Raw genomic sequence first — 14,546 nt, forward strand, 5'->3', positions numbered from 1 at the left:
CGTTTCAGTCTTCCGCGACTAAGCTCTGTGGACGAGATGAAAGAAAAGTTGCTGCAGTTGTTACTGACAACTTCCCTCTCCTTGCTCTTGGACAATGGCTGCCCCGTGGACAAGGTTGGTTTTCCCCCTTCCTCCTCCCCTCCCCCCCCCCCCCCCCTCCTCCTCCCCGCCCCTCCTACCCCCAACCCCCCCCCCCCCCCCGCCCCCCCTCCTGTCCCACTCTTCTTCCATTCACTTTTGTTGTATTAAGTATGATTGTTATTATTATTATTGTTATTATTATCATTATCCTTTTGTGGTGGTTTTTGTGGGTTGTCCTACTCTTCTTCCATTCACTTTTGGTGTTTTAAGTATTATTGTTATTATTGTTGTTGTTATCATTATCCTTTTGTGGTTGTCTTTGTGGGTTGTCCAACTCTTTTTTCGGTTCGCTTTTTGTTTTCGTTTTTTGAAGTCTTGTAGATTGTCTTATTCTTGGTCGATTCACTTCCTTGTGTGTTTGTACTGTGGATTGTCCAACTCTTCTTTTATTCACTTCTGTTTTAATTTTTATTGTTATCATTATTATTGTTGTTGTTGCACTGTCTGTGGTTATCTTTGTGGGTTGTCCTACTCTTTTTTCAATATTAGTAGTAGTAGTAGTATAATTATCATTAGTATTAGTATTATCATTAGTATAAGTATTAGTATTATCTTTTTGTGTTTGTGTTGTGGGTTGTCTTACTCATGTTCGATTCACTTTTTTTTTTTTAATTAATGTTATCAATATTGTTGTTGTTATTAGTATTATTATTATCATTATCTTGTCTTTGTGGGTTGTCTTTTTCTTGTTCCATTCACTTCCGTTGAAGGTTGTCCTACTCATGTTTTGATTCACTTCCGTGTGTGGTTGTCCTGTGGATTGTCCTGGTCGTCATTCCATTCACTTTTGTTTTTATTATTGTATTTAGTAGTAGTAGTAGTAGTAGTAGTATCCTGTCTGTAGTTGTTGTCTTTGTGGGTTGTCCTGCTCTTTTTCAGTTCGCTTTTTATATTGTTATTGTTATCATTATTGTCATCATTATTTATTACTGTTGTTATTATCATCCTTTTGTGGATTGTCTTACTCATGTTCGATTCACTTAGAGTGTGGTGTCCTGTAGGTTGCCCTACTCTTCTTTCATTCACTTTTGTTGTTGTTGTTGGGTTTTGGGTTTTTTTAAAAATCATTATTAGTATTGTTATTATTATTATCATTAGTATTATCATTATCATTACTGTTGTTATTATCCCATCTGTGGTTGTCTATGTGGGTTGTCCAACTCTTTTTTAATTGGCCTTTTTTGGGTGGGGTTATTACTATCATTATCCTTTTGTGGTTGTTTTGTGGATTGTCTTACTCTTGTTCGATTCACTCCCTTGTTTGGTTGTACTGTGGGATGTCCTGTTTTTATTCTGTTAACTTCCTCTCGGTTGTGTCCTACTCACCTTTGATTCACTTCCATGAATGTGTCTTGTGGATTGTCCTACTCTTGTTCGATGCACTTCCTTGTCCCGTGTTTGTACTGTGGAGAAACTGACTGTTATTCTAGTGACTCCTTCTGGATTGTGTCCTACTCATCTTTGATTCACTTCCATGAAGGTGTTTTGTGAAATGTCGTACTCTTTTTCTATTCACTTCCTTCGTGGTCGTTTTGTGAATTGTCCCACTCTTCAGTGATCCACTTCTGTGTGATGTTTTTTGGATTTGTCCTACTCTTCAGTGATCCACTTCTGTGTGGTGTTTTGTGGATTTGTCCTACTCTTCAATGATTCACTTCTGTGTGATGTTTTGTGAATTGTCATACTCTTCAGTAATCCACTTTTTTGTGATGTTTTGTGAATTGTCATACTCTTCAATAATTCACTTCTTTGTGATGTTTTGTGGATTTGTCCTACTCTTCGGCTAACTTCCTTTAAGTTGTCTTGTGTAGTTGTCGTACTCTTTTTTGATTTACTTCATTTGTGGTTGTTATGTGGATCGTCATACTCTTCTTCAGTTTACTCCTTGTGGTGCCTTGATGTTGACTGTACGACCGCAGTAGATTCTAGTCTTTGAACGTTTAGTGAAAAATGTTTTGTGTTGTTTTGTTTTAACCCGCGTGGCCGCGCTCTCTGTTTTTTTCATGTTTACATGTATCACAGTTAACCAGTTGCGTGACTGAAATTTTGACCCTTCGAGCTTCCCACATCTTCCATAGCACCACATGTACTTTAGGAATGAAAACTTGCATTATTAAAAAAAAAATAAAAATAAATAAATTAAAAAAACCGGAATAAACAGGTTATGTTTTATTGTGTGTTCTCCATTACGTCTCTATAATGCTTTGTTGTAATGCTATCATTTCCCATGATCATATGGTTTTTGGTTGTTGTTTTTCCGTGGAGTTTGTTAATATCGACTACTGTGTGTTTGTTTGTCCGTGTACTGTCTGTCTGATGACAGCACATAGTGCTCTGTGTGTGTATGTCCGTGTACTGTCTGTCTGATGACAGCACATAGTGCTCTGTGTGTGTATGTCCGTGTACTGTCTGTCTGATGACAGCACATAGTGCTCTGTGTTTGTATGTCCGTGTACTGTCTGTCTGATGACAGCACATAGTGCTCTGTGTGTGTATGTCCGTGTACTGTCTGTCTGATGACAGCACATAGTGCTCTGTGTTTGTATGTCCGTGTACTGTCTGTCTGATGACAGCACATAGTGCTCTGTGTTTGTATGTCCGTGTACTGTCTGTCTGATGACAGCACATAGTGCTCTCTGTGTGTGTATGTCCGTGTACTGTCTGTCTGATGACAGCACATAGTGCTCTGTGTGTGTATGTCCGTGTACTGTCTGTCTGATGACAGCACATAGTGCTCTGTGTTTGTATGTCCGTGTACTGTCTGTCTGATGACAGCACATAGTGCTGTGTGTGTGTATGTCCGTGTACTGTCTGTCTGATGACAGCACATAGTGCTCTGTGTTTGTATGTCCGTGTACTGTCTGTGTGATGACAGCACATAGTGCTCTGTGTTTGTATGTCCGTGTACTGTCTGTCTGATGACAGCACATAGTGCTGTGTGTTTGTATGTCCGTGTACTGTCTGTCTGATGACAGCACATAGTGCTCTGTGTGTGTATGTCCGTGTACTGTCTGTCTGATGACAGCACATAGTGCTCAACAAATACATCATAGCGTTAATGGTCCACTGTTTGTATAGGAATGACGGGCGCAATAGCCGAATGGTTAAAGCGTTGGACTTTCAATCTGAGGGTCCCGGGTTCGAATCTCGGTAACGGCGCCTGGTGGGTGAAGGGTGGAGATTTTTCCGATCTCCCAGGTCAGCATATGTGCAGACCTGCTTAGTGCCTGAACCCCCCCTTCGTGTGTATACGCAAGCAGAAGATCAAATACGCACGTTAAAGATCCTGTAATCTATGTGAGCGTTCGGGTGGGTTATGGAAACAAGAACATACCCAGCATGCACGCCCCCGAAAACGGAGTTTGGCTGCCTACGTGGCGGGGTAAAAACGGTCATACACCCCCACCCACTCCCCGCCCCCTTATATATGTATGTCCACACTTTTGTCGTTGTCGTGTGGTGTTTCATCTGTGGTCAAACATGTCAATGGAATTTCCAGGTTTAGGCTTGGACGCTTTGTGTGTGTGTGTGTGTGTGTGTGAGTCAGTGTGTGTGTGTGTGTGTGTGTGTGCAGGCGTTTCGTAACTGACAGCTAGCATTCAAAAGAACTCTTTATCTTCATCTCCCAATGGCCTGTGTGTGTTGTTTAGTGTCGTGACTGTTCTTTGGTATTCCTGTACATTCCTCCTGTATCATTCATGCTTTCGTTGTTGTACATTTCTTCCCAGTTCTGCCACACATCACCCCCCCTTATGTTTGTATTGTATTACTCTGTTTTTGTCACTACATATTTCTCTGTGTGAAATTCGGGCTGCTCTCCTCAGGGAGAGCGCGTCACTACACTGACTGTTCTGTATTTTTTACTGCATGAATTTGTTTTTTTGGTCTGTGTGTGTGTGTTTGTTGTCCTGTCGAAGTGTATTTTCAACAGAATTTTGCCAGGGACAACCCTTTTGTTGCCGTGGGTTCTTTTACGTGCGCTAAGTGCATGCTGCACACGGGACCTCGGTTTTTCGTCTCATCCGAATAACTAGCATCCAGACCACCACTCAGGGGTCTAGTGAAGGGGGGGGAGGGGGGAGAGAAAATATTGGCAACTGTACCGTGATTCGAACCAGTGCGCTCAGATTCTCTCGCTTCCTAGGCGGACGCGTTATACATCTAGGCCATCAGTCCATTTCTTCCCACTCCTACCACATAATTATTATTCCCCTTGTGTTTATGTTTTCCTCTATGTGTGTGTGTATGTGTGTGTGTGTGTGTGTGTTGCGGGGGGGGGGGGTGATGGTTCGTTTGATCAGAAGTGGTGATGTGGTCATGGTCGTTGATGTTGTTGCATTAGTCGTTCTGTCTTTTTGTGTTGTATTTTTGCCCCTTGTGGGATTTCACGATATTCTTCATGATATTACTTATTATGTTGATGATTTGTGTGTTCGGCCATGGTGTCTGTGTGTGTGTATATATATGACTGTGCATTTGCTTGTGTTGTGAGAGATGTAAGGAAATCGTGCTTTTAAAAAAAAAATGGTGATTTTTTTTTTTCCTTCCATAAGTTTCATGCTGTTGATATTTTCTGTTGTTTTTTCTTTATGTTTGTGTTTATTATAGTGCCTGTGTAGCACGTTGTTATCATTACGTTGATGTTCATCTTGATGTGTGCATGAACACAAAAACACAAAAAAATTCCCTCTGTGAGGAATCGATTAAAGGATATTGGCATTGCACTGTACAGTACTGAACTTACTGTACTGTACTGCATTGTACTGTACTGTACTGTGCTGTATTGTGCTGCATTGTATTGCATTGTTATGGGAAAATCAGTAAAAGTATATATTGTACTGTACTGTACTGTACTGTATCGATGGCAGTATGCAGAAAGAGGTTCCAGTTTGCAATATACATATAAACACGTATATATGTATATATATATATTTTTTTTTTTTAATTCATTTATATAAAGACATGCATGTTTTCCATTCCTCTAATCAACGCATTGTTTTTTTCTCTTCCCGTTTCCGGTACAGAACCTGCTGCTGGCCCTGTCCAAGGGAGAGAACTTCCCGGTGGCAGAGGACATGGTGACCCAGTTCGACACGTGGTACAGCTGTCAGCTCCACAAGAACTCCAAGACCCCCTCCTCCTCCTCCTCCTCCCCACCCTCCTCATCCTCCTCTCACCCGCAAACCACCACCACCACCAACACCACCACTACCACGAAAAACGTGGCTGACACGGACAGGACCTCCACGCCCGCTATCAAAACAGAACCAGAGGATAGCAGAGTTCAGGTGGACAAGCCTTCCACATCATCGTCGTCGTCGTCGTCGTCGTTGTCATCATCATCAACAACATCATCAACGACGTCCTCTCTCTCCTCCCTGCCCATGCCGCTGACGTCTCTCCAGGGCCAGATGATGCTGAACGGGGTCGCGGGACCTTACCCGCCCCAGGGCGGTGGCGGTGTGTCCTTGACCCCGCACGCGCCACTGCTGACCCCGAGCAAGACGCGGATCCGAACCTCCTTCGACCCGGAGCACGAGATCCCCAGGCTGCAGCGGTGGTTCCAGGAGAACCAGCACCCGTCCCGCGAGCAGATGGTGCGCTACATGACGGAGCTCAACCAGCTGGACTCTCGCCGCGGACGCCGGCCCCTGGATCTCACTAACATCATCTACTGGTTCAAGAACGCACGTGCGGCGCAGCGCCGGGCCACCAAGGCTCTGGACGACTCGTTCGAGAACGAGGAGAACGTGGACGTCAACGCCGGAGGAGGTGGAGGTGGTGGTGGTGGTGGTGGAGGTTCTCACGCCTCCTCCGTCACTCCCACCCCCAGCAGCAACAACAACAACAACGGTGGCCCGACGAGTATGTCCGGTGCCGGGGAAGTTCCGGCCCTGCCTCCCTACCTGCCCAACAAGAACGCTGTGTACATCGTCCCCTTCCCTTACCACACCGCCCACCACCCCCCGTCCCCCTCCCACACCCTCCTCACCACTCCGGAGCCGCAGGGAGGCGGCGGGGGGGACTCCAACGACGAGCCGTGCGACCTGTCGATCAAGAAGCTGAAGGACACCACCAGTAACTTCCAGGAGACAAAGGCAGCTGCAGGGGGAGGGTTAGGCGCCGTCAAGTCCCTCACCGCTAGCGGAGTAGGAGGCGGAGGTGGTGTTGGCGGGGAGGTGTTGGTGGCTGCTGACCTGAGCCGGAAGAACGGCAGTCACGGCGCCGCGTTCAACAAGCCCCCAAACTTCCTCAACGGCTACGGCCTGAAAGCGGAAAGCCTGGGCGAGGACGGACTCGCGGACTTCAGCAACCCTCCTTCCGCTTTCAGCAACGGCCTGACCGGCGGTAAGCGCGCGGCGGCGGCGGCGGGGAAAGACGACGACGACGGGGAGGCAGGTGGAGCGGAGGAGAAGAAGGCGAGGCTGGAGAAGCGTTACCCGAAGGAGGCGGAAGAGCAAGAGGAGCGCCGCCTGGTTATGGACCTCAGAGACAACGCCGACGGCTCCTCGGACGATTCGGGCAGCTCGGACATGGAAAGCAGCGGCGTGGTAGTGGCGGCGGTGAAGGGGGAGGAGGAGGACGACGACGACGAGGTGGATTACACAGCGGCAGCGGCAGCAGCAGCAAGGGCGCGGGCTGAGCTAGGCATGGGCATGGGTCGTCTAGCCGCCGTCGCCACGTCTTCAGAGTCATCGGCGGCGGCCGCCAACATGGCGGCCCTGTCGCTGGCGCAGATGTCGCAGCCGCCGCTGCAGATCCCCATCAGCCCGCTGAACCCGCTGGCCATGTACTACAACATGCCGCCCTTCTACCACCCCCATCACCACCCGCCCCCCTCCCACCACCCCCACCACCACCACCACCACCAGTCGTCGGCCGCTGCCGCCGCCGCGGCCATGGCGGCCGCCTTCGGAAGCACGGGCCACATGAACGGACATGGAGGCGGCGGCGGGAGTAACGGAAACGGCGCCCACCCGTCCTCCGGGAACCCGTCCTCTGCCTGCTCCCCGGGCAACCCGCAGTCTCCGCGGCCTCCCGTGGTGGTGGCGGGGGGAGCCCTGCAGTCGTCGCCGCACCACCACCACTCGAGCCTCCCCCCCGCCGGAGTCTCCCCCTCCTCCGCCTCCGCGTCTGCGTCGCACGTGCAGCGGTGCTCGGAGCCTCGCAAGCGCCGCACGCGGGTGTTCATCGACCCGCTGACGGAGATCCCGAAGCTGGAGAAGTGGTTCACGGAGGACACGCACCCGTCGGCCTACATGATCGACAAGTACACGGAGACGCTCAACTCTGCCGAGTACCGCCACAAGTTCCCCAAGCTGGAGCCCAAGAACATCCAGCTCTGGTTCAAGAACCACCGCGCCAAGGTCAAGCGACAGCGGATGGGAGGAGGAGGCTGCGGAGGTGGAGGCGGCGTCGGAGGAGTGGGTGATGAATCGATGGGCGACAGCCCCCCACCCCCACCCCACCACCACCTCCAGGACAGCGTCACCCCCACCCCTACAGCCATGGGGCCGGGGTCAGGGACGATGTCTTCACCGGAGAACTCTGGCTGTAGCAGCAGTAGCGGTGGTGGTGGTGGTGATGGCGGTGGCAAACACAGCATCGGCGATGAGGTCGTCAGTGAGAGGCATGGAGAGGAGGAGGCGGAGGAGGAGATGATGATGATGGAGGAGGAGGAGGAAGAGGAAGGAGGGGAGCAGTGAGGAGGGTGGAGAGGAAAGAGAGGGGTCAGGGTGTGGGTGAGGGGTCACTTTGCACCCTCATTCAGTGCAGCTGCACCGTGAAGACTTTGTATGTACCCCATCAGTGCAGCTGCACCATTGACACTTTTGCTTCCCCATCAGTGCAGCTGCATCGTTAGCACTTTTGTACCCCGTCGGTGCAGCTGCACCGTTAACACTCTGTACCCCGCTAGTGCAGCTGCACTGCAGTTTGTGTGTGGACCCAGCCCTGACGTCATACAGAAAATGTGGCACACATCATCACCAGAAACACGTTCAACCCCTTCGATAACACCCCCGGCAGAAAAAAGAGGTGGAAACCAGAGAGCTAGAAGCACCGAGCAGAGACAACAACAGACAGAGAAGACGAAACTGCTGAACGTGCCCCACAGCAGTACGGAAATGTCCGTACTCTGATCTAAAGGGAAGCAAGCAGGTGTTGGGAAGAAATCCGCACTTGCGGGGGCACGGAGTGTTTAAGAAACCAGTCATTTGAAACCTTCCATCACCAGCAGTCTCCCCCACTTCAAGCTGCGTGGCACCATGCAAGAACGACCTGCGTGGCATGAAGAGCAGACTGCGTGGCGCCTAGAATGAGCTGCGCAGCATCCAGAAAAGTCTGAGTGGCATCCAGAGCAGACTGCGTGGCGCCTACAACAAGCTGCGTGGCGCTTAGAACGAGCTGCGTGGCATCCAGAAAAGTCTGCGTGGCTTCTAGAGCAGACTGTGTGACGCTTAGATTAGAACGAGCTGCGTGGAATCTACAACAGGCATCGTGGCATCCAAAGCAGACTGTGTGGCGCCTAGAAAATGCTGCGTGGCGCTTATAACGAACTGCGTGGCGTCCAGAAAAGGCCCCTTGGCATCCAACGCAGACTGCGTGGCGCCTACAACAAGCTGCGTGGCATCCAGAAAAGTCTGAGTGGCATCCAACGCAGACTGCGTGGCGCCTACAACAACCTGCGTGGCATCCAGAAAAGTCTGCGTGGAGTCTACAACAGGTTTCGTGGCTTCTAGAGCAGACTGCGTGGCGCTTAGAACGAGCTGCGTTGCGTCAAGAAAAACCTGCGTAGCATCAAGAGCAGACTGAGTGGTGCATAGAAAAGGCTGTGTGGCAACTAGAACGAGCTGCGTGGCATCTACAACAGGCTGCGTGGCGCCTAGAAGTCCTGGCTGTGGGGCTGTGGTTGAAGCTGTCAAGAGTACTAATTTTTTCCCCCGTGTTGCACGTGCCCGCGTCACGTACCACTCACTGCCTGTGACCCCCCCACGCCGCATGGGAGGTGGGTGGGGGGTTGGTTTGTTGTCACAAACTTTTCCAAGTTGAAAGCTGCAGAAGGGAGAAAAGGGGGTTCAGCGTGTTCCGTGTTGCTGTTGACGAGGAACCAGTTGTGTGGGGAAAGCCATGAACATAAAGAAAAACTTGATGATGCTTTTTTTTTCCTTTTTTTTTTTTTTTTCTTCTTATGTACAGTTTCTTGTCATCTGTTTGGATCAGTTGTCGTGACATTGAACCTTGTTTTGACTTTATCGGTGGTTGCCACTGGGTATTTGTTGTTTGTTTGTTTTTTGTTGATGTTGTTTTGTTTTTTTGGGGGAGGGGGGAGGTTGCTGTTTATGTTTTGGGGTTTTTTCTTTTCTTTTCTTTTTTTTTCCCCTTTTATTTCATATTGATAAACATCATTAACTCATTCTCTGCGGACGAAGCAGCATGTGTCATACTCAACACAAAACACACACACAAACAGTTACGCCGGCTTGTGTCATACACTGAACGAGCGATGATGCTCGTGTTTTTCGTGGATCAGTTGATCAGTAACAGCAGACGTCAGGGTGAAGGGGGTAGGGGTGGGGGGGGGGGGGTGGGGAGGGAGGGGTGAGGGCACCTGTGTGTGTGTGGGGGGGGGTGAGGATGGTATGGGGGTGGCAGGCACGCTTGGATTATTTACTGTTGTGGATGGGGATAAGGGAGGTGTTGTGGGGGGGGAGGGAGGGGTGAGGGCACCTGTGTGTGTGGGGGGGGGGGGGTGAGGATGGTATGGGGGTGGCAGGCACGCTTGGATTATTTACTGTTGTGGATGGGGATGAGGGAGGTGTTGTGGGGGGGGGGGTTAGAGAGAACTCCAACACCTCCTGGGAACACTTGACGAACTTTGTGTGGCCTGGAGCCAGTTGCATTGCTTGGTTGGAACTTTTTGACAGTTACACGTGACTAAAATGCCTACGTTGACCGAACTACGCCATTGGTCAGTTCCATTCTACGCACAGTTAGTAGCGGGGTTACGACCATGCTAGGCTCTTCCGTCCCGAGCAATGCAGCTGGCTCCACTGGGGAGTTCTAGGCGGGTCTTGCCAGTTTGATATTATCGTCGACGGCATGTCGTTTTGTTGCCTGCTGGTCGTCACGGTCGTTTTATGTTGGTTGTTCTTGAGCTGTCTCTGCCGCTGTGTGAGCCATTTGGTTATTTGGAAGTGGCCTGTGAGTCATTCTTGTTGTGTGTTTGTGTTTTGTCACTGTTGTTGTTGTTGTTGTTGTTCCACTGTCTCTGCCATTGTGCGGGTCATTGATCAGTGGGTTAGGAGCCTGTGGGTCGTTTTCTTGTTTGTCATTGTTGTTGTTGTTGTGTTTCCGCTGTTTCTGCTGTTCTGCGAGTCATTGGTCAATGGGTGGTACTCCTGTGGCCCGCTAGTGGTTGAAGTGTGTGAAGCTTTACCGTGAAAGAAATCAAAGTTCTGCCAGTTTGTAAGCTCTTCCGTAGGCGATGTCGGAGACAGTGTAATATATGGATAGATGCGTGCGTGGGTGTGTGCGTGCGTGCGCGCGTGCAAGTATTGTATAGTGTGGGACTTGCTGTACATAGTTTTGGTCTTGTTTCTTGTTGTTTCTCGGCATTTTTTTTTTTTTTTGTAAGTCGAGTCATAATCTTTTGAAGCAATTTTTTTTTTCTTCTTCCCCCCCCCCTTCCCCCCTTCTTTTCGTGTGGAACCCCCCCGCCCCCCCGCCCCCCCCCCCCTCTGTCCCCCTTTCTTTGGCGCTCGATTTAGACTGAGTCATAATCATGTTGAGTTGGTGATGATTATTTTGTCATAATTGGCGCAGTATGTTTTGCAAGAAGAATGTCGTCCAGTAAGCCCATTCTGTCGGGATAAGTTGGACCTACTTTAAAGCGGACGTAAGTGTACAGCTGCGACAGAAACCATGCCAGGTTATAATGTCCACTAACTGTATAACAGAATGAATTCTTAACAGGCTATGTCCACAGTTTTAATAGAATTTTTAACAGTGTTCACAGATTGTCACAAAACTCTATGTCCACAATTGCCATATATATATATATGATTTATGCAGGTACATGGATAGAATTAGACACTTTTAAAAAAAAAATCTGCTACGGGTACATATATTTAATGCTGCACCTAATCCTTACAGGTGCAGAGAAAACACACCAATGTACACAAGCAGATCAGCTCCAGGAACATGGATAAAATTCTAGAATAAAAAGAATCTACTTCAAGTGCAGGGATATGTTTTTAAACTGCTACACAGGTACTGGGTTTTAAAAAAAATCTGTTTTTGATACAGGTTTGTTTTTGTTTTTTTACTGATACATGTACAGGGGTAGAAAAATCTTTCTTTTCAAAAAAAAATCTGCTGCAGATTCAGGAGTGATATATAATAATATTCTTAACAGGTTCAGAGATAATACCCCCACCTGCCTCTGTCCCATCTCCAACCCCCTCCAGTATATATATATATATATTTTTAAAAAAATGAAATAAAATTTTAAAAAATAAAGAGCCTTTTCAAAATCTGCCACAGATGAAAGGACAAAACTACCCCACGCACATAGGGTTGTGAACAGAGCTTGGGGAAGGCCGGGGGTGGTGGTGGGGGGGGGGGGTTGTCCACTGCAGGTATTGAGGAGGGGGTAGATTCTGGATGAGGGGGGGGGGGGGGTGAGTGTGTGGGGCAACGTAAGTTTGGGTAGAAGGAAAATAAATCTCCAGAATCATTGACCACGTGGCATTCTCATGCTCACTCCTGTCAACATCCTTCAGGAGATTGAAGGCAGAAGAAGAATCTTGGTTTGAAAATAAAAACGAATGAACAGAGAACTAAGTAAATAAATAGATAGATAAGTAAAAGAAGGGGGGGGGGAAAGTTATTTCAACCGCTCATTCCATTATATTCTTGCTCAAGACAAATATCTTGCTGGGTGAGAGGCGGTTAATTAAAAAGATTATTTAGAAGAAAAAAAATAAAAATTAAAGGATTCCCATTGGGACAGTAGAAACCCTTTGTGGGGGCAGCTATAAATTTGTAAATAATTCACCGAACTTGGGGAGAATTTTGCGTTCCGCGGACTGGGAGTTATCAGGCTTTCTTGAAGACGAAGAGGGAGCAGTTTAAACAAAAGCAACTTAAAACAAAACACAGAAAAGGCACTGGTAAGTACTTCAAAAAAAAAAAAAAAAAATCGTCAGGTTGAAAAACCGCGAATACTCTTTGCAGGAGCTACGAACTGTCGTCTCCATCCTTGTTCTGGGAACTGGAGAGAGAGAGAGAGAGATGAATGATTGAATGAATAGGCCTCTCAGGCCCATGCCATTGAGGGTGGTTCGAAATTCATAGTCACCACAGAAGGATAGTTTGAGAGAGAGAGAGAGAGAGAGAGAGAGATATTCAGAGTTTTGAACATATTTTTCATTTGTGTATAACTTTTCTTCTTCTTTTTTTTCTTTTCTTTGTGTTTGTGTGCAGGAGGGGATGGGGGGGGGGGGTACTTTGAATTTATTTTGTATTAATTTCATCCATACAATATACCAAAACCACATTCTGTTATCTTGCGTTCATGGCGAACTAGAACTGAAGCGAATAATTATTTTAAAGTTGTTTCTTTTTTGTTTTTTTTTAAACAGAGGGGGAGGGGGGGTGGGGTGGGCTGCAGCAGTATTTCATGTTCAGTTGGGGGGGGGGGGGGTTAGTTTTCACTTGTTTAATAACCTTATTTATATCTGAATTCAAACTACACAGGTACTACTACGCACACTGCCATTGAGTGAGACTTATAATTTATCGGATCGTGTTTTACGTGAGAAACGCAAATTGGCGTAGCGCCATTCCACATTAATTGGCATGTTTTGTTTGTTTGTTTGTTTGTTTGTTTTGGCTTTTGTTTGTTTCTGGTTTTAACCATTGCTGTTGTCTGAACAGTTTATGTTGCACTTAATCCTTGCACAGATATATTATATATATATATATAAATTTACATAATCTAACATCTGTCAATACGCAATCATTATATTTTCTGTTGGTTCAATGTTGATTTGATGTTTTGGGGTATACATGTGAGATTAGACGGGTTTCTTTGCAAACCCGTAATTCTCTTTTCGCAAACCTTTTTTTTTTTTTTTCTCAAACCCCATTGCTGCATTTTTTGCGAACCTATAACTGTAATATAAATGACGCAATTTGGCACAACATTTTTTTTGTTTTCTTTTGTTTTTGTTTGGCATGTTAAGACTCCTCCTGTCCGTTTTCTATCCCTATAATGTCAATTCCATTGAAGAGCTGAAAATGAGGTAGGGTTAGGCAGAAGGATTGTGACGATTTAAAGTTGTAGATAAACTGCTCCTGTTTTTTGTTGTTGTTTTTTAAATGTCCGCGCCCTGTTGCCAGGTCTGCCATGGGAGAGTCGGTTAGGGGGTGGATTTCAGATCCACGTTCACCACTGATCGGGGTTCGAGACCCGGAAGGGGGTGGGTGGGGTCCTAGTCCTTTGGCATCCCGTCCTTGTGATATTGTAACAGTTTTATGATTTAAACACACACACACACACACACACACACACACACACACACACACACAGTAGCACACAACACCATGCATATAAATACGCAAGCACGCACACACGCAGGCAAACACACACACACACACACACACACAGTAGCACACAACACCATGCATATAAATACGCAAGCACGCACACACGCAGGCAAACACACACACACACACACACACACACAGTAGCACACAACACCATGCATATAAATACGCAAGCACGCACACACGCAGGCAAACACATACACACACACACACACACACACACACACACACACACACACACACACACACACACAGAGAGAGAGTAGCACACAACACCATGCATATAAATACGCAAGCACGCACACACGCAGGCAAACACACACACACACACACACACACACACACACACACACACACACACACGTCATGAAGCTCATGTTTCGTACTACGCAATCGGAAATGTCATGTGTTGGTTTTTTTCCAATTCCGGTTTCTCTCAAAAGAGTATGCAGCTTTCTTTTTAACTATCTAACTTATATTTGCATTCTATGTTTAAAAGCATACATACGCTACGCAGTGCATAAGAAAAGTGTTCTATTGTGACAGCTTTTGGTTTTTATTGCTTTTTTTTTTCTTTTTTTTTTTTACGTTTGTGTTTTTTACGCATTTGCACAATATCGGAATGGAGGATCTTGAGTAGGGGTGACTGTATTCTGCATATAAACAAATTGTACATAATATTTAGGTATAATTATGTAAACGTTTGGTATTAGACTGATCTGTGTTTGATTTTTTTTTTTTAAATGTGTTTGTTTGTTGTTATCAGCAGTTGACTGTAGGAATCTTGCAGTATC

General features: G+C 47.0%; 2 protein-coding genes across 2 annotated transcripts in view; both read left to right on the plus strand.

Annotated features, from left to right (window-relative positions):
- The window catches only part of LOC143276866 (uncharacterized), a 206,714-nt gene extending 198,432 nt beyond the window's left edge, over positions 1–8,282 (plus strand). The window contains exons 5-10 of the mRNA XM_076581523.1: positions 9–114; positions 5,166–5,291; positions 5,547–5,919; positions 6,028–7,569; positions 7,648–7,764; positions 8,170–8,282. Of these exons, the coding sequence (XP_076437638.1) occupies positions 9–114; positions 5,166–5,291; positions 5,547–5,919; positions 6,028–7,569; positions 7,648–7,764; positions 8,170–8,282 (2,377 nt within the window). The remainder of the gene's footprint in view (positions 1–8; positions 115–5,165; positions 5,292–5,546; positions 5,920–6,027; positions 7,570–7,647; positions 7,765–8,169) is intronic.
- A 393-nt stretch (positions 8,283–8,675) lies between these two features.
- Positions 8,676–14,546, plus strand: part of LOC143276867 (uncharacterized) — a 31,751-nt gene continuing 25,880 nt past the window's right edge. Inside the window, exons 1-2 of the mRNA XM_076581524.1 lie at positions 8,676–8,844; positions 9,014–9,148. Of these exons, the coding sequence (XP_076437639.1) occupies positions 8,676–8,844; positions 9,014–9,148 (304 nt within the window). The remainder of the gene's footprint in view (positions 8,845–9,013; positions 9,149–14,546) is intronic.

The sequence above is a fragment of the Babylonia areolata genome, chromosome 33, assembly GCF_041734735.1.
Source record: "Babylonia areolata isolate BAREFJ2019XMU chromosome 33, ASM4173473v1, whole genome shotgun sequence".
Classification (NCBI taxonomy): domain Eukaryota; kingdom Metazoa; phylum Mollusca; class Gastropoda; order Neogastropoda; family Buccinidae; genus Babylonia; species Babylonia areolata.